The following is a 20,599-nucleotide window of genomic DNA, read 5'->3' on the forward strand; positions in this document are numbered from 1 at the left end:
TTCCTTCTCCTCCATGGTGGGATTCGGAATGTACTGCAGCGGCCAAGAGGCGAAAGGAGGCTGAACTTGCTTACAGAGAATCTAGCACCAATGAAAACTTTGATTTTGTTTTGGAGGAAATAGACAAGACAAAAAAGCTTTTTAAAAAAAAGAAGTTTGAAGGTTGGAGAAACTTTTGCTTATCTGTATCTCCTAATACAAACCCTTCTGTGGTTTGGAATAATATTAAAAGATTTCGATCTGCTTTTAAAGAAGACTGTTCCTCCAACCTTCCTTCTACATTAGCAAATGATTTTCTGGATAAACTCGCTCCACCCACTGTTCCTGAGTTTATTCCTTTATCTCCAGTGCTGGACCTGAGCGGGCTTAATGGTCCATTCACACTACCAGAACTCAAAGGAGTCATTTCTAAAACTAAAGATTCAGCTCCTGGACCAGATGGTATACCATATTCATTCTTTACCCATCTAAATGATATTCCTCTTCTATACTTCCTAAAACTAATTAACAAAATATTGATATCTGGCGAGATTCCCGAGGCTTGGAAATGTCAAGATGTTTTACCTTTCCTGAAACCAAAGAAGGAACCTTTTGATGTGTCTTCTTATCGGCCTGTAGCTCTGTCCACTGTCCTAATGAAACTTACGGAACATCTGGTCAAAAATCGCCTAGAGTGGTTTATTGAAACTAACAATATACTTAGCCAAAATCAATTTGGTTTTAGGCGTGGCAGAGGTACCATTGATAATATAGCTGTTCTTATCACGGACATTAGACAAGCATTTTCCGATGGCAATACTTTGATTGCAGCATTTATGGACATTTCAGCAGCGTACGATAATGTCATTATTTCTCGCCTCCATAAAAAACTTCAAAATCTTAAAGTACCACTTTTGCTTTCCAATTTTATCATAAATATGCTGTCAGGAAGGTGTATTAATCTTACCGTAGATGGCACTAAGAAATCTAGGCTTTTGTGGAGAGGGTTACCTCAAGGCTCGGTTTTAAGCCCGCTACTCTACAACATATACAGCCATGACCTAGAAGATACTTTAGGTACAGAGGTTAAAGTTCTGCAATATGCCGATGACTTGCTTGTATATTGCTCACACCGAAATTCTGAAATGGCTTCAGTTTGCTTAACTGAATCCCTTAATCACCTGAAAAACTGGCTGGATGACAATGGCCTTGAGATTTCCCACTCTAAGAGCGTCGTGGTTCCTTTCGCCAGGACAAGGGTACCGCCTGTGGTTTCTGTCAATTTTGATGGCCACCCCATTCCAACGAAAAGCTTTACACGTTTCCTTGGTGTTGTGTTGGATTTTAAACTTACTGGTGTTCCCCACTGCGACTATACTGTAACTAAGTGCGAACGACTTCTAAACATGATACGATGTCTTTCAGGTGTCTGGTGGGGTGCTCATCCATTTTCGCTTAGACTACTATACAACGCTTTGATTAGAAGTAGCATCGATTATGGCACATTCTTATTAATCCCGGGTCAAGTTAATGGCTTTAAACGTTTAGATGCTGTCCAGTCCAAAGCTCTACGCCTGATCTGTGGTGCAATGAAATCAAGCCCTATAAATTGCCTACAAGTCGAATGTGTGGAACCACCTTTACATTTAAGACGTCAATATTTGTCAGATAAGTTTTTATTTCGCTGCTTTCAAAATTCCAATCATCCCCTACGATCAAGCCTTCCACTATTAAATAACTCTTTGACATCATCTAGTTATTGGTCGCATAAAATAACTCCGTGCCTTGTGAAAAGCTACCAAAGGTACAGGTCCCTACAATCTCCAACCTATCACTATCCTGAATATCCCCTTTTCTGTGATAATTTCTCTGCTCTTACTTTATCTCCTGATGTTCATCTCAATTTAGGAGTAACCAAAAATGATATGGACCCTAACGTTAATTTTAATTCTATTAAAGACGATCGGTGGCATAGCTGGCATCATATATACTCTGATTCTTCCAAACATGCGTCTTTTGGCCATGTGGGGGTTGGGGTGTACCATGCTCAATACAAAATTAGTCAGAAAATTAAACTCCCTCCTGAAACGTCAGTATTTACGGGAGAATGCTTTGGATTACTTAAAGCCGTGGAATATATCTTACTTGCCAAACTCAGAAAAACTTTGATTGTAACTGATTCAAAAAGCGCTCTTCAAGCTCTTAGTAAATTCCCATTTAACTGCAAAGTAATATTCCCTGTCATTATCAAATTAAGAACTCTCCTTGCCAATTGTTCTGATTTGGGGTACTCAGTGTCTTTTGGTTGGGTTCCAAGTCACTGTGATATTTCTGGTAATGTAATTGCTGATCGGCTAGCCAATGAAGCTGTTAAAGATGGTGATCTTTTTCCATATAAGAATTACAGTCATGATCTGGCCGCTCTCGCTGGTTCATCTCTTAGAGAGAGCTGGAGAGAGAAGTGGATTGAAAGTTGCCAGATCAAGGGCAAATATTATTATTCTATTCAACCTAGCATTCCGTGTAAACCTTGGTTTGGCAAATTTAAATTTGGTAAGAGAGCTACCTGCTGCCTTATCCGTATGAGACTGGGTCATGTTTGTACTCCCGCCAGCCTTGCTAAATTTAAACTGATCGAGTCTGATGTTTGTGAGTGTGGCTTGGGCATTGCAGACACTAATCATATATTTCTCTCATGTCCTCTCCATGACAACTCCTTCCTTTATGAACAGCTTACATCCTACAAGGTCCCATTACCTACATCCATCTCTGCCCTTTTAGCCTCTAATGACATAACTATATATAACTTATTGAACATATTTATAAATAATAATGATATTAAAATTTAAATATGTATTCCTCATCTCACGAAATTTAATTTATCATGTGTACCTATGTAAAATACTTATCTTTATTTCTTCCGTCTTAATCCCATGTAATCTTCTCCTGTTGAATTCCGTTTTCCGTATTCCAAATTCCCGTATTTTCTACTGATTTCGTTTCCTTACCTTTACGCGTCTGTGGCGGATGCGCAAGCCGCGCGAGCCAGAAAAAAAAAAAAAAAAAAAAAAAAAAAAAACATACAAAAAAAAACACTGAAAACCCCCTTTTTTGAAGTCGGTTGAAAAAAGCATTGAAAATTAACTTGGGTGATAAAGATGTGCATGTACTTTATACACATGTTTAATGCAAAGAAACCCGTATGTATGTTACGTGCGTTAATTAATTTATATATTTGAATTAAACATTTCAGACGTAAAGTGTTGACTGTATGACGTACCTGTAGTGGTCATCGCTATTGTTACCAATAGTATTGTTAATTAATATATTTGTGATGTCAAGCACAGACGAGAACTTTACAAACATGCAAGTGGATCGCTATTATTATGTATACCCTATTACTTAACCTTAGTTCTGGATGGCGTTCAGTCGTGGAACTTGTCGTCAGCTCGCTATCTTTTAGAAAAGTGATGTGATCTATGATATTATTCTCAATTCTCATTATTCTCAAATTAATGTAAAAAAAAATATATATAATAATAATTGATAAGGTTTTCTATTCTGTTTTCGACGTATCAGCAACGACGGGTTAAATAAATATCAAAGTTAGCAATAATTTTAATCAGTGATTTTTGATTTTCTGCTTAATTTCATTATTCTGTGTGAACTATGAATTTTGATATCCACGGTTTTTTTTGTAGCAAAATATTGAAAATGCGCTTCCGAAAGATTGTACAGTCAAGATCATAAAATATAGGTATATACACGATATATATACGAGTATATACTCAGCAGCGGCACAAAATTTGGCCCACTCGAAATACAAAATTACCTATTACTGCATACTTACATTTGAGGGCCAGATTTTTGCCACTCAGTATATCAAAAATATCTATAGATAGATATATCGTCTAGGTACCTTTAGCTCTACGTCACAGTAAATATAATAATATAAGCTGTTTACTGTGTCTGTCTTTGACCCTAAGGTCGGTGAACACATATTTTTTTAGGCGATTATTTTATGGATATTTATTACATCGATTATATCTGTCTCTCTCTATCTGTACGTTTTATTTCTTCAAAATAAATGGATTGATAATTTAAGTGATCGTTATCAACGTGCACTTTTCGTAGCAAAGGGCATGGTTGGCAGAAAAACAAATACATTTGAATATTCACTTTTGTTCTTACCTATAAAATAAATACTTACCTTCTTAGAATAACACCTCTAGATATAAGTCTTTACGGTACAATAACTTTTTCGCTCTAATATAGGTATGTATGTATGTAAACTCTTAATTGTACAAAAGAAAAGACACAAAATACAATTGACAAACTTTGGGATACTGTACAAAGGCGGACTTAAAACAATCGCGGATTTTTAAAACAATATAACCAAACGTAAAATGACATTACATATTTGACATTAAATATTTGAATTACCTTCCTGTGACTTCTGTTAACGTAGGTAGAAGGGTCATTTAGTTACCTATTTAAAATGTTTTTTTTTTCCTAATCGACGTGAACGACTGTCAGCCAAAACTATTGAACAAATTTTAGTTGTTTATTCAGTATAATTTGGATAAATGATTATAAATATGTATGTAAATCTCATAATTTGTGAAATACATATATAAGTTTAAAATACTTGTGTATTTGTTTTTTTGTCAACCATACTATGCTACAAAAAGTGCACGTTGATAACGATCACTATCATAATCGCGTGAGTTAGGTATAAACACAGAACAGAATAAACTTGTTTTTTATGTTCCGTGGGTATAAACCTTTTTTTTACTTGGGTATTTCATATTGCTTTCAATTAAAATACATAAACCCACCACCCGTTCCTCATTCCACATTCAAAGGTATGTGATCCTATGATAGATCTTTTTTTTATCAATTTGAGTTACAGACCCCTAAACACAAAATAATAAACAAACTCTAGTTATACATATACAAAATTTAATCTAATATTTGCCGACTCTTGAAATAGATAAGTATTAATCCATTTTAAGACATTAAAGTAAAAATAAAGGTTGCATTCACGTTGTTTTGGTTAGGATACATGTGCATTATGCAACTATCTTTCTTTAGCAGTAAATTAAGTTAATAATTAATTCACAATCAGGTAGGTAGGTACCGTACATAATATCGCTATTAGAATTCCTTGTGGCGGCACAGAATAGATAATATGGTGGCGGATCCTTTGCTAGCTGCGTGCTCACAACCGGACACTTGCGTATGCATATTTAATGAAGTTTGTTGGTCAATTGATGGCCACAAGGCATATTCCAGACGTAGACGCTTTCCAATCAAAGCCATTAGAAGCGGAAATATTTTTTGCTAACAACATGATTCTTTATAGACTAGGCTAAGCAAATTAGGTATGCTTAGGCACTTTTCTTAGTTGTGTCGCAGAATAACTTATAGTACCTACTAGGTGTGTTATATTAGAATATGAATGTGGCCATAAATTAGAGCTTTAAGTATTACCTATCTACTTATGTGATTGATGGGTTGCCAAACGCAAAATAAGAATAATTTTAGGGGTAATTTCACCCGTAATTAAAGTCGTACTTAACGATTCTTTCAATTTAGCACACCTACATAGTTAAACTAAGTTGTTTGGGCGTCTAACTTGACTTGTTACGCATTTAAGTTCATTTGGTTCTGTTATCCGTAATTATGTAGTTTGCGTTTGTCGGTTATCGAAGATATTTTTATTATTAAGTAGTACTCAAAAGTATTGAAAAGGGTTCAACTACAGGGGTTATCTCATTTCTGATAACAAAATGCACTGGTTCAAGTTACATGCTTTTTTTCTTGTCATTATGTCATTGTTGTACCTAAGTGGTTTTCCGGTGAATCACATCTGAAGTTTATGAGTTACTATTGTTAAGTACAAAGACCTTTATTTACTAACAGGAAAAATAACATGTTAAGTATATTAATTGTCGCCGTCGTCACTAACATACCTACATAGGACAGGAAGCATTAGCAAATCCATGTGCACGAGGGTTATTTTCAGGAAGGTACATTGCATCTGTTTTTAAAGAGGTTCACTTGTAGGTTTTGTTTTGTTCTGTAGCTTAGCTGTCTTGTTCTATGTATTTTCTTCTATACCAGGATACAAAAAAAAGTGACCAAGCGCACGTCGGATTCGCGCTCCGAGTATATAAGTAAATAATATAAATTGGTACTTATATTAATGTTTATGAATATCCACTGTTAGCAGAGCCCTGCTCTGCTCCTAAGCAAAATGTACGCAGTATGGATGGGGTCATTTGATATTGATTATTAACTGACATAGACTGGAACGGAACATAATAACGCAGGGGTTGGCAACCTTTTGGCAGACATGGGCCACATAGTGAAACAATATCTCAAAAACCGATTTTGATAAAACATGTCTAAGAACCATTGCTAGAAAACCTGTTTTCAAATAAAAAAAACGCATTCAAATCAGACAGACAGACACACATGGCGGTCAAATTTATAACAACCCTCTTTTGCGTCGGGGGTAAAAAAATAGATAAATGCGGGCCGCACTTGTAAGATATACCTAATAGATATCTATCTAGTTATCTATAGTAGTTAGGTACTATAACACAAAACACAAAAGGGTTGTAATTAACGCAGCTTCTTTAAACTATCATTTTTGCCTTCATATTTAATTATTTGTCTTCTGAATTAATAAATCAGCGACTAATTTTAAGCGTCTAATAAATACTTTTCAAGCGACTGTAAATTGTGTAAACAATCCAAGCTACGTTTTTAACCGACTTTAAAAAAGGAGGAGGTTATCAATTCGGTTCGGTTTTTTTTGTTACCTCAGAACTCCGTCATTTATGAACCGATTTGATTTTTTATGCGTTCGTCTAGGAATGTCTTCAATTAGGTCGCATGAGCACCAAATCAGGATCTGATGATTAGATCTTAAGTAAATCGAGGGAACTCTACAAATTTTGTAGGGACACCTATAGTAAATTGGATATATTTAGTAGTAACTCGTGCATTTGCTTTTGAAAATCATCATTTAGTGAAGTGGAACTGATGATGAAGACCACAGTTGACCATGACCTTTATTGGTACTCAATAACAAGTATTTCACGGGTTACATTTTAATTACTTCGACACAGTTGCTAAGCAATTTAGCATAACCACCCGTTTTACCATATGGATTACGAGGAGCACCTCGTAATGCTTATGGTAAAACGGGTGGTGAAGCACCAGGACTCTACAATAATGAGCGTCTGTGCATCGGAAAAAGCAATCTTTCGTAAAAGGTGACGAGCAGTTGATATTCAACTATTGTATCTTAGATTATTTTATTTACACTAAAAAGCATGGAAAAAAAATTGCACCGACTACAAAAAAACCATGAAAATAATTTTCTACCAGTCTGAAGTCGGTCGGTGCCTCAGCACGAGCCAGCAGGAGTGATTGAAGCCCAATATAAAGTGCGTAGATGAGGTAGATGAGTATAGGTCTACTCCTGGGTTCGTGCTGAGGCACCGACCGACTTCAGACTGGTAGAAAATTATTTTCATGGTTTTTTGTAGTCGTTTAAATTTTTAGGGTTCCGGAGCCAAAATGGCAAAAACGGAACCCTTATAGTTTCGCCATGTCGGTCTGTCTGTCCGTCCATCCGCGGCTTTGCTCAGGGACTATCAATGCTAGAAAGCTGTAATTTTGCACGGATATATATGTAAACTAACCCGACAAAATAGTACAATTAAAAATTAAACTAAAATTTTTTTAGGGTACCTCTCATAGACGTAAAGTAGGAGTGTTTTTTTTCTCATCTAACCCTAGGTATAGTGTGGGGTATCGTTGGATAGGTCTTTTAAAACCATTGGGTTTGCTAAGATGATTTTTCGATTCAGTGGTTTGTTTGCGAAATATTCAACTTTAAACTGCAAATTCTCATTAAAATCGAGCGTTCCCCTCCCCCTCCCCTTTTAAATCTAAACCGGTGGGTGGAAAAATTTTAAAAAATTCAGGATGGTAGTAAGTGTATCAAACTTTCAAGGAAAACTATAACGGCTAAGTTTGCTTGAGAATTATTAGTAGTTTTACTCTTAAATAGCCTAAGGTATAAAATATACCTAAACTTGGAAGATTCCGTATAAAATACGAAATCCTTAGAAAAATATTACTTAATTTTTTCGTAATGGCTACGGAACCCTATTTTGGGCGTGTCCGACACGCTCTTGGCCGGTTTTATTATTTCCTACCTCCCGAACAAGCTGGATTTCGCAAAGGCTTTAGCACAACACAATAGACACACGCTCCGCCAGACTATACAGAAGACCGAAGAATATATTTAATCCACTAGTTTTTGCCCGCGACTTCGTCCGCGTGGAATTCGGTTACCTCAGGAACTGTGCTTTTTCCGGGATTAAAAGTAGCCTATATGTGACCTATCTATGCCAAAAATCACGTCGATCTGTCGCTCCGTTTCGACGTGAAAGACGGACAAACATATAAACACACTTTCGCATTTATAATATTAGTAAGGATTAGATCCGGCAGTTGAAATGAAATTCCGGGATTACGTATATAAAACATTCGCGCAGCTTCATGTAGGTAGGAAAATTTCAATGGGCCCTGGAGGGCAACTACCTTAAATCCATTAGTTAGCTAATTGTACTGAAAGGAAAAATTCCTTTATTTTTAAAATGAAACAAAACTGCATTCAAAGATCTTCTAAACTTCACTTATCTCACCCGGAAATCGAAACAACAAAAAGAAAAAAACACTCGCTATTTAATTATACAAATCGATAGGATTATTGTTTAGGATAAAATTTATCTAATAAACATTTGGCCTTACACTCATCTGTTGTACGACATGCCATGAAATAGAATATTTATTAACATTACCTAGTACTGTTCACTTGTAACAAGTAAATGATATACCTACCTACACCTACGTTATAATTTTCTTATCTCTTAACATCCAAAGACAGCATAATCATGAAGTACAAGCTTGCTAATTTTATTTATCTCTCAGTACTTTATTGAAGACTTCGATAAGAAAATCTTTAAATGGTAATAATAAATCTATGCATAATTCCTTCTTACACAAGGCATTCTGACGAAAAGTTTAGTAATGGAACGTATTTTTTTTATGCAACGCGGGGCAAACAAACTCCAAATGTTTATTTATCCTGTGTTTATCCTGAACCGTAATCCTTTTGCTTCGTACTTATAATAAAATAGCGAGTTTTTATTTTTAATTTTTAAAAAAGAAGTTTAGAAGATCTTTGAATGCAGTTTTGTTCAATTTTAAAAATAAAGGAATGTTTCCTTTCAGTACAATTAGCTAACTAAAAGATTTAAGGTAGTTGCCCTTCAGGGCCCATTGATTCTTTCCACCCTGTATATCATCATGTAGCGTAGATCCCGTGGGAAATGAGAATCTCGAAATACTTATATAGCTGGTGTTATTCACTTATTTCACACGTCCAGCGGTTTCAGTGTGAAGAAGTAACATACATACATAATCAAATTTACGCATTTATAATATTAGCACCAGTAGGATCCTCTTCTCTGGTAACCACTAAGGATTCCTTCAATTGTTTGGTCTCACCCTACAAATGTTAATAATTGTCATTATCCAAAATTGTCTGCCGGACCTTGATATAATTTGACCTTGATAATAATTTCAACTAAACACATGTCATCATATCATATTCGAATCATTCCGTGACAAACTTAAATTAAAAGTATGACTACTCAAGTGCTTATTCACCTATCGCACTATCTATCATTGGAAGATAAGAGTCGATAAAAGTCGTAAGCGTGACTTAAAATTTGGGTTGTAATTTACGCAGCTTCTTTTAACTGTCATTTCCGTCCTCAAATTTAATTATTTGTCTTCTGTAGACGACGCATGTACAAAGTTTAAATAAAGAGTTTGTATACCAACGCTGTCTAGCAATGAGGGCTATCGCGAATGAATTCGCCGCTAGAGGCGCTAGTGTAGCGTGAGGTCTCCAAAATGTCAAATCTCATAGTTTTTGGGTGAGCTACGCGGGTTTATTTATAATAAGATTTTTTTTGTGAATATTTTGCATAACCTGGAATTAATTATGGCAATTATGCGTTACGGGGCAATTAATGTCTGTGTTTTGAGACAGTTTTGTCTTTCGGAAACTTTTGTCCTCCCTTTTTTTCCGAACAAAACGGGACTAAGCAACACTGTGGTTGCTGGATATTTTTATGGTACGGTTTTAAGGTGTTTTAAATATAATTTTAATCTTAATTTTGTTTTAACGCCCGTAATAACAGACTCTGAAAGCCATACTTAAAAACCTCACGCAACAGTGCGCCATCTAGTGAGACAAAAAACGATAGCCCTTATTGGCCACTAATAAAATTGGAAAGCATGCAGCGCGGAAAGAAAACAAAAGAATATCGAGAGTCCTGTCATAGTCCTTGTCCGCGCTGCGTGTCTAATTTTGCATTATTATTAAAAAGTTGTTTTATGTTTATTTTACACTCCAAAGATCAATATACAGTCTTCTAAATTAATAAATCAGCGACTAATTTTAAGCGTCTAATAAATATTTTTCAAGCGACCATAAATTGTGTAATCCAAGCTACGTTTTAATAAATCACCATTACGATTATTATTAAAGAGAGCAATTAGAGCAATTTATAATTTGAAGACGCGTGAATCTTTAAGATCTTTTTTTAAGGAAACAGATATCCTAACCCTGCCGTCGCTTTATGTTTTTGAAATAATCATGTATGTTAGGAAGAACGTATGTGATTTTCCCACTAACGTCGATAAGCCAAAGGCTACTAGAAACACAGGGAGGCTTAAAGTTCCATCTTACAGACTGGCTAAAACCAAAAAGTCTTTTCTGGGAAATTGCATACGTTTTTATAATAAAATTCCAAAAAATATTATAAATGAAACGGATACAAAATTCAGATCTATTGTCAAGAAGACATTAATATCAAAGGCGTATTATAAAGTTAATGATTATATCATGGACAGGGATATTTGGAAATAATTCCGATCCGCATTAGCGATCCCTTCAAATAGCGAACTTACTGTGTTAAAAATAAAGCTGTGTTAAAAATAAAGTTGTGTTAAATACTTGTGATGTATACATGTCATTTAATAATATTGTAAATCTGTTTTAAAAAATATATATATACCTCGTTGAGTTTCTTGCCGGATTCTTCTCAGCAGAGGTTTTTCCGAACCGGTGGTAGATTTTTTTTGACATTCATAAGTGCTTGTTGTAGCCTAAATTGAATAAAGATATTTTGACTTTGACATTATATAGCCACTAATTTTGTAATATGTCTACAAATGTTTAGCTTCTAATACTTAAGTGTCTTTATTGCATCTAATTAACAATTTGAACACACTCTAATTTAATATTATCACCCCTATTTTTATAAGTTTGTATACAGAAATTATGACTGAATCTACCATAAATGAACATCAAATTTATTTATCATCATCACCATCATCATGTCAGCCGAAAGACGTCCACTGCTGGACATAGGCCTCCCCCAAGGCTCTCCACTCAGACCGGTCTTGTGCTTTCCGCATCCACCGCGATCCCGCGATCTTAACCAAGTCGTCGCTCCATCTTGTTGGAGGCCTACCGAAATTTATTTATATTGTCATCAAAAAATTAATAGTGGTAGGTCAAATTTTATATTATGACCAATATTTTTATACCTGTGCTAGAATTTATGTAATAAGCGACTTAGGGGCTGTTTCACCATCCATTGATTAGTGTTAACTGACGGTTAAATGTGATGCCATGTCTACTTGTTTTGTTCGAATAGACGGAGACGGCATCACATTTAACCGGCATCACATTTAGGGGCCTAAATATTTTTTTAATTAAACATGAAAAAAATGGTTAATGATAATCTGAAGGGCATAAGGTAAGAAACAAACTATAATTTCTTCTGTGTTGTGTATCAAGACAAAAGTGGCCCGCCAGAAAGTCGATGAAGCCCCGCCATGGCAGGGCTTCTATTTTCTACTCTGAGATAAAATGGTAACGAACGAATTCATAATTTCTTTTGAGTTGTGTTTCAAGTCAAAAGAGACCCACAAGAAAGTCGACGAAGCTGTGGCGGGGCTTCTTTTTTCTGCTCTGAGGTACAAAAAGTAACAAACGAACTTATCATTTCTTCTGTGTTTGTGTATCAAGGCAAAAGGAGCCCGGCAGGAAGTCGACGAAGCCCCGCTATGGAGGGGCTTCTATTTTCTGCTCTGAGCTATAAAAGGCAACGAACGAACCTATAATTTTTTCTGTGTTATATATCAAGGCGAAAGCGGTCCGCCAGAAAGTCGATGAAGCTCCGCTACGGCGGGGCTTCTATTTTCTGCTTTGAGGTGTAAAAGGCAACGACCGAACCTATCATTTCTTCCGTGTTGTGTATCAAGGCAAGCGGCCTGCCAGAAAGTCAACCGCTATGATAGCGGGGCTTCAATTTTTACTCTGAGGTTCGTTCGTTATCTTTTGAACCTAAAAAGGTAACGAACGAACCTAATTATTATGAAATGAGTGTATTTTTGTTAAAGAATTCGAGCACTTCTAAATCGTGTCTAATTGTAAATAAATACATGCGACTCGTTGCGGTATTCTGAATGCAGCGCGCTCATTGGCGGGCCAGCCGGTCTCATTCCCGCGAAGCGCACCTCGAGATGTGTTGCTAATTTTCATTGAAAAAGAAGACAAATAATTAATTTTGTTGCTAACTCATTATTTACGATGCTCTTTATTGGAGGTTGATTTTGACTAAATTAGTAGACAGATATTTGAAGCTCAAAAATAAATAAAGAAGCTCACTTATAATATTAGTCGCTAAATCATCAATTTTGAAGATAATATATTTTCTCAAACATGCTCGGAAATGTATGCGTTAATATCACGAAATAGAGACATGAAGTTTCTCATTTATGGCTGCCTACCACCTCCCTACATAACTTCTTGGCCTAGGCCATGAAGTATGTATGAAAATCCATTATTGTCCGCTGCTCTAACTTTTTAAATTTGCTTACTAACATTAAACTGACAAAAGAAAAATTACAAACAGCCAACCACCACTACTCTGTAAGCATTTGCGATGCGATGCGATGCGATGCGATGCGACGGACGGACGGACGGATGGATGGATGGACGGATGGATGGACGGACGGACTGATGGACGGACGGACGGATGGACGAAAGGACGGACGGATGGATGGATGGATGGACGGATGGATGGACGGACGGACGGACGGACTGATGGACGGACGGACGGATGGACGAAAGGACGGACGGACGGACGGACGGACGGATGGATGGATGGATGGACGGATGGATGGACGGATGGATAGACGGACGGAAGGATGGACGGACGGAAGGACGGACGGACTGATGGGCGGACGGACGGAAGGACGGACGGACTGATGGGCGGACGGACGGATGGATGGATGAAATAAATAAAAATAGAAATAGAAACGTTTATTCGCTAATTCGAAAATACATATTATAAGTAAGTACACAAAATAAAACAACCATAAAATAAATATGATGAATGGATGGATGGATGGATGGATGGATGGACGGATGGATGGACGGACGGACGGACGGACTGATAGACGGACGGATGGAAGGACGGACGGACGGACGGACTGATGGACGGATGGACGGAAGGACGGACGGACGGATGGATGGATGGATGGACGGATGGATGGACGGACGGACGGACGGACTGATGGACGGATGGACGGACTGATGGACGGACGGACGGATGGACGGAAGTACGGACGGACGGACGGACGGACGGATGGATGGATGGATGGAAGGACGGACGGACGGACGGACTGATGGACGGACGGACGGATGGACGGAAGGACGGACGGACGGACGGACGGACGGATGGATGGATGGATGGACGGATGGATGGATGGATGGACGGACGGACGGACGGACTGATGGACGGACGGACGGATGGACTGAAGGACGGATGGACGGAAGGATGGACGGAAGGACGGACAGACGGACGGACGGACAGACGGACGGATGGATGGATGGATGAATGGATGGATGAAATATTTCCTCACATTGTTTGAGAAAAGCACTATACAAACCTCGGCCAGAACAGGGATTGCTGGACTCGTTTTATCCGGCCTCGTCTACGACTCGGCCGTCTACTCCGAACTCGTCCATCAATCCCTTACTTCATGGCCTCTGCAGTAATGTACTATTTTTGAGTTTTAGCTAAAATTTTAAGGGAAATAATAAGTGCAGCGACTAAAGTTTTATTTAGCATCCGCAACGGAGCATCTGTTTTTGTATGTAAGCAACGGGTTAATAGAACAGCTTCTATTAAACTAATATGCCATCTTTACAAGACCAGCAAATTATGCAAGATCGAGCGACAATTTACGAACAACAAATATGAAATAATGTAACTCGGCTACCGATAATAGTACATTACTGCAGAGGCCATGAAGTAAGGGATTGATGGACGACGAGGCCGGATAAAACGAGTCCAGCAATCCCTGTTCTGGCCGAGGTTTGTATAGTGCTTTTCTCAAACAATGTGAGGAAATATTTCATCCATCCATCCATCCATCCGTCCGTCCGTCCGTCCATCCGTCCCATCCATCCGTCCATCCATCCATCCGTCCATCCATCCATCCATCCATCCGTCCATCCATCCATCCATCCGTCCATCCATCCATCCATCCGTCTATCCATCCATCCGTCCGTCCATCCATCCATCCGTCCGTCCATCCATCCGTCCGTCCATCCATCCGTCCGTCCGTCCATCCATCCGTCCGTCCATCCATCCGTCCATCCATCCATCCATCCGTCCATCCATCCATCCATCCATCCATCCGTCCGTCCGTCCGTCCATCCATCCATCCATCCACACATCCATCCGTCCATCCATCCATCCGTCCATCCGTCCATCCATCCATCCGTCCATCCATCCATACATCCATATATCACATCGCATCGCATCGCAGTATCGCAAATGATTACAGAGTAGTGGTGGTTGGCTGTTCGTAATTTTTCCTTTGTCAGTTTAATGTTAGTAAGCAAATTTAAAAAGTTAGAGCAGCGGACAATAATGGATTTTCATACATACTTCATGGCCTAGGCCAAGAAGTTATGTAGGGAGGTGGTAGGGAGCCATAAATGAGAAACTTCATGTCTCCATTTCGTGACATTAACACATACATTTCCGAGCATGTTTGAGAAATAAATATTTAAAGCTCATGACTCATAGTCAATAAACAAATGACATCGGAATAAAATGTGTTTAAAACTGATTTCAGTATAGGTAGGTACTCTATCTATTCCATTAGATAGAGTGCAATGGAGCACGTTGGAATTTCTAAAAACTCTTCTTAGTGCACCTGTGGCCCGTTTCACAAAGATACTAATTACAAGCGGTAGTCTCTTTTCAATGCATACCTACTGGTAAACAAAGACTACCGCTTGTAAATTGTAACTTGTAGCTTCGTGAAATAGGGCACTGATCCTCAAGAATTATAACTGCCAAATTCCAAATCTCTACATCCAATTTTTTAGGCTGTGTGTTTGTTAGGATGTCAGAATGCACGTTACTCTGAGACAGTGTATCTTGGGGTGCAACATCAGTGGGTGCAATGTCAGAAACCTCCCTGATGGCTTGAGCGTTACACATCCCTTCTATCCTAGATATAGCATCATGGGGTGAGCAAGAACGGCCGGGCCATCCAACCCGGCCCGGGCAACAACGGTTAATATCCGACTTGATCAGGCAATCTGCCACCTGCGCTCGGGCGTTCCTAGACTGGTAGCGACTAGGCTGCATGAGCGCAGCGTTACGGTTCCTCCTGGCAGAAGGCCTTAAGGGGTAAGAGTTACGCTCGGGCAGATGGTCTGTGGTGATTGCCTTAACAGTAGAGGGGATGAACCCACAACTTGATTGCGGGCGATCTGAGTCAGTGAGCCTTTCGGCGTCTTTTTGACAGCCTTGTGGCCTAAGCTAAGTATAGGTACCTGCTCATTCTCGTGAGCCTCATTCGGGTGAAAGGAAGTAACCCTGCTCTCTGCACCGGTCTGCTTGTAGAGTAGAATATGTGTACATGAAAGCCAGCGTGACGGTGTTGCAAAAAGTGAGTTTCCAGAAAAACGCAAACACATTTTCAAATAGTAGAGGAGACATGGAAGATGGCTACCTGGCAAGCGGGTATGAACAGGTCTATCTACCCTCATCCTATACCTTTTGATAGAAAGAAGTGGTGAAAACGATCGTGATGCAGAGTGCATTAGACAATAAGGACTCTTACCTTGGATTAAACTAGCGGTCATGATCATGAATCACGTAATTTATGTGATTGAGGACCCTGTTTGCCTCTAGGTCATATACATGACATACATGTGAAAATGAAAACCAATGTGCTTTTTTTAGGATTTTATTATAATTATATGAATAACATCCGCTTATATGATACCGATCTTGTTGGCAACATCTAATGCGTCATAGTCTCGGGTTAGCCGAACGTACGCCTTCTTCTTGCCATCGGGCCTGTAACCAGAAACAGCTTTGTCACAAACTGTATTTATTTTAATAATAAAATGAACAATACTGTTCAATATCAGAAGTGTGTTATTGTGATATCATTCTTAATCAATGAGATTCCCACGAAATATCATCATTTTAGCTGAGGCTTCAAATAAAAATTTAATTTAATTTTTTTTTTAAATTGCTTTTAGCCTTTATACTTAAAAAAAAATGTTGAGTAAATTAGTAATAGCAGTAGTCAATAATTAAATATTAATTCAAGTATCTGAAAATGATGCTGCTGTACTTGAAGATGTCAATTATATATTATAATTTAGAGTAATTTTAAAATTGTAACTTGTAATTTACAATTACAAATAGCAGTCCACTATTATTCGTCGGGTGATAAGCAAAAGTCACTAAGTACCAAATACCTACTTACAACAAAGCTCGTGTCTCAGTATGAAATTACTAACTAGATACAAACTTTTGAAGAGCAGTGACAGAAATTTTAGTGCGTTTTGCTTGTCAGCTGGCAAATATATGTTATGGACAACTGCATATACATATATGGGTGGTGTTCAAAGGGTGGGACACCTTAATGCTCGACTTCCACTAAAAAGAGTATAATTTGCGGAAACTGAGATAACACTGAGATAGACCAAAGTATAAAGCTTATGAGTGACATCATATTCTGTGGAAGGACATCCATCAGATGCCGTATTGCCTTACGTTTTTGACGCTCATGATCGTAATCAAATGACAGTTTTTGTATGCGAAATCTGTCATATTATTGCGATCATGAGCATCAGAAACATTAGGCAATACAGCCTCAGGTCACCATTGCAAGTTAAACGGACTCCCTTCAGAATAAAAAATTGTTGGGAGTTGTACAGTCACCAGCACCAATATCTGACACAACAAGCGTGCAAAAATATCTGATATGACTCTTTCTACGGCCAGAAGGACATGTCAGATATTTTTGCATGCTCCGCTGTGGCAGATATTAATGCTGGTGACTGTACACACACATATGCATAAAATGAATTTATACACAGCTATTCATGTCATACATAAGATATAATGCAACGATTTCTAAAATCAATTAAAGCACATTATAACGCCGAATTTATGGAAAACTGTATTAACTATTAACATGATTTTAGAACCATGCTTTTATTTTAATTCAACATTCATTTTTTTTATTAAAAATATTAAAATATTGTTGATCTAGGTATTCTAGGTGGACCTACCTGATAAGGGTGTTAACTTTAGCCACATTGACGTCATGCAGTTTCTTGACTGCAGCCTTGATGTGGTGCTTGTTGGAGCTGGTGTGGACAATGAACACCAGAGTGTTGTTGTCTTCAATCTTTTTCATTGCTGCTTCAGAGGTCACGGGAAATTTGATGATGTTGTAAGCATCCATACTGTAAATAACCACAAGTCATAGTTAAGAAGTTAAAGAGTGATTGATACAAGAAATAAATTACATAGAGTGAATCAGAAATGTGTACTTTTTGATATCATTGTCTATCAATGAGATTCCCACAAAGTTATCATCATTGTAACCAACAAATTAAGTAAATTTAACCATTTTTTCAACCCAAATCAACAGTGAAGTACCAATACCTCCTAACTGAATGAACTTTGACATGCAATTAAGAACCTTAGCTCCACCTAGCTAAAACTCCTAAGTCGCATGTTCAAGATTTATTAGTTAGGAGTAGAAGGTATTCAAAAACACCGTTAAAATGCTGTTAACTTCAAAGTCCAGTTGCATAATAGGTATTAAGTTAATGTTGAAAACTAAACATGGAGCATTCTTTTCATAAAATCAAAATATTTAGGTTCAAACACTTCATCATTATCATATCAGCCATAGGACATCCACTGTTTGACATAGGCCTCCCCCATATATAATTACAAAACAGTTAATAGTTTCATTTTCTTACCGATTCCTCTTGGGCAGAGATTTCCTAGGGTACTTGGGTTGCCTAGGAGCTTCAAAAGTCTTGGGCCTGTGGAAGTGCACTGAGTTACGGATCTTACGCACACGCTTGCCATGTTCTCCCTTGACAACCTGGAAATTAAATTACCAATACTATAAATATGAAAGTAATCATGTTTGTTTGTTACACATTCACACTTAAAATACAAAACCGATTGTGATTAGAGTTTGGCAGGGAGATTTTAAGACCCTGAGGATCATTCTATAAAAAATGTATAGCTGCTGTGGGCGCATGATAACCATATTATTACGCAAACCATTTTGCAGGTAACAGCTACTTAAATTATAACTAAGTGTATAACTAGGTGAGGACAAGTTAAGAATAGTGATAATTTAAAACAATTTTCAGAATAATTTCCTGTTTCAAATGCGCATTCAGATTAAGATACATAGATCTAAGTTATAATTTTTTTTTATTCAACTGGATAGCAAATGAGCAAGTGAGTCTCCTGATGGTAAGAGATCACCACCGCCCATAGACACCTGCAACACCAGGGGGACTGCAGATGTGTTGCCAACAGGCATAATGGAGATGGACATGCAAATTAATGTATAGAAACAAACTATTCTTACCTTTCTCTGTGCTTTAAGAGCCTTGACTACAGGCTTGACCACCTTCTTTTGTCCCTTGATACCAGTTTTCTTAGGTTTAGGGGCAATCTTAAGTTTGGCTGCAGCTGGCTTGGGCTTGGTTGCCTTAGCAGCAGATGCGGCTTTTTTTGCTGAAGGAGTAGCACTGGACTTAGTCTTAAGAGCAGCAGCCTTGGCAGAGCCAGCCTTGGCAGATGGTGCTGATTTCTTCTCAGCAGACTTGGCAGCAGGTGCTGAAGCAGCCTTGGCAGCCGCAGGCTTGGCAGCTGCAGGCTTGGCCGCTGGAGCCGACTTCGGCGCCGCTGCCTTAGGAGCGGGAGCAGGAGTCTTGGCAGAGGCTGGCTTAGCAGCAGCCGCCGCAGCTGGGGCTGATGCGGCTTTAGGAGCCGCTGCTGGAGTTTTAGCCGTAGCAGGCTTCTTCTCCGCGGGCTTGGATCCAGAGGACCCTAAAATATGTTAAGATGGTTAGAATGATGGCACACATATGAAAGGTATATATATATATCTTATTTAACAAGTTGCGAATAACTGACCTATGCTTTATTGATTAACATTGGTAGACTTATAAATTAAACTGAAAGCGTTGAATCATGTATGACATTCTGAACAGAGCACTGCAGTGAGGAATACTTAAGACGGGGTATTGGCAAGTCATAACCTATAACATTCACACCAATATTACTCACACAAGTTTTAAGTTAAAAGTAACTAAACTAGCGATATTAATGAGAGTAACATCAGCTTTTAATAACGAGACATAATCTAAGACAAAATTTCGATTTAATAGCGCGACGTGAAACATAACCGCGTGGCCACACAAACGTCAATAATAAATCTAAAATAACATTTAAACAATACAAGGCGTCTATTTCGTTTGATATTTGTAATTTACACAGCCACCACTTATTTAAACGAAGTTGATTCATATTGCTACGCTAAATTTCGGAGTAAAACCGATAAATTTAATAACATACCGGATTTTTCGGGCTGCTTCTTAGGAGGCATCGTGACAGAAAAGATGGAGTCAGTTCAAGTCAGTGTTGCCAACTCCTAGAAAATCTAGTCGAGTCGCTAGACTCAAAATCATGTCGCTATCGCTAGAAAGTCGCTAAAATTAATTCCGCCGAGCAAGCGCTCTGGATTTTGTATGGGAGAGGTGGGCTGAAAGGATGGAATCCGAAATAAAAAACAACTTAAATTAAAGGATTTCCGAAGACATTGAAAAAAGTTTATCATTCAATTAAAGCTAGTTTTTAAACAAATAAAAAATGTAAAACAGATATGAAAGAAAATTGGATTTCTTGATTTGAATAGATATCTTGGCTCTGTATAATTATGTGTAGAGTTGACAAAAATATATCCATTATTGGTCCTAGAATTGTTTTAATTTGAATTCCAAAAGACGCCAGATAAGTCGCTAACTAAACCATTTTTGTCCTTTTTTTTGGTCGCTAAGACTTAAGAAAAGTCGTCATTTCTAGCGACA

At 38.0% G+C, this 20,599-nt stretch overlaps 1 protein-coding gene across 1 annotated transcript; it reads right to left on the reverse strand.

Annotated features, from left to right (window-relative positions):
* Window positions 1-16,406: 16,406 nt before the first annotated feature.
* RpL23A (ribosomal protein L23A) lies at window positions 16,407-20,197 on the reverse strand. The gene is made up of 5 exons (XM_074087864.1): window positions 20,088-20,197; window positions 19,096-19,559; window positions 18,467-18,594; window positions 17,765-17,941; window positions 16,407-16,535 (listed from the first exon to the last, which is right to left on the reverse strand). Exons 1-5 carry the CDS (start codon window positions 20,116-20,118, stop codon window positions 16,451-16,453), a joined length of 885 nt encoding a protein of 294 aa, XP_073943965.1. The 5' UTR covers window positions 20,119-20,197; the 3' UTR covers window positions 16,407-16,450.
* Window positions 20,198-20,599: the final 402 nt, after the last annotated feature.

The sequence above is a fragment of the Choristoneura fumiferana genome, chromosome 5, assembly GCF_025370935.1.
Source record: "Choristoneura fumiferana chromosome 5, NRCan_CFum_1, whole genome shotgun sequence".
NCBI lineage: Eukaryota > Metazoa > Arthropoda > Insecta > Lepidoptera > Tortricidae > Choristoneura > Choristoneura fumiferana.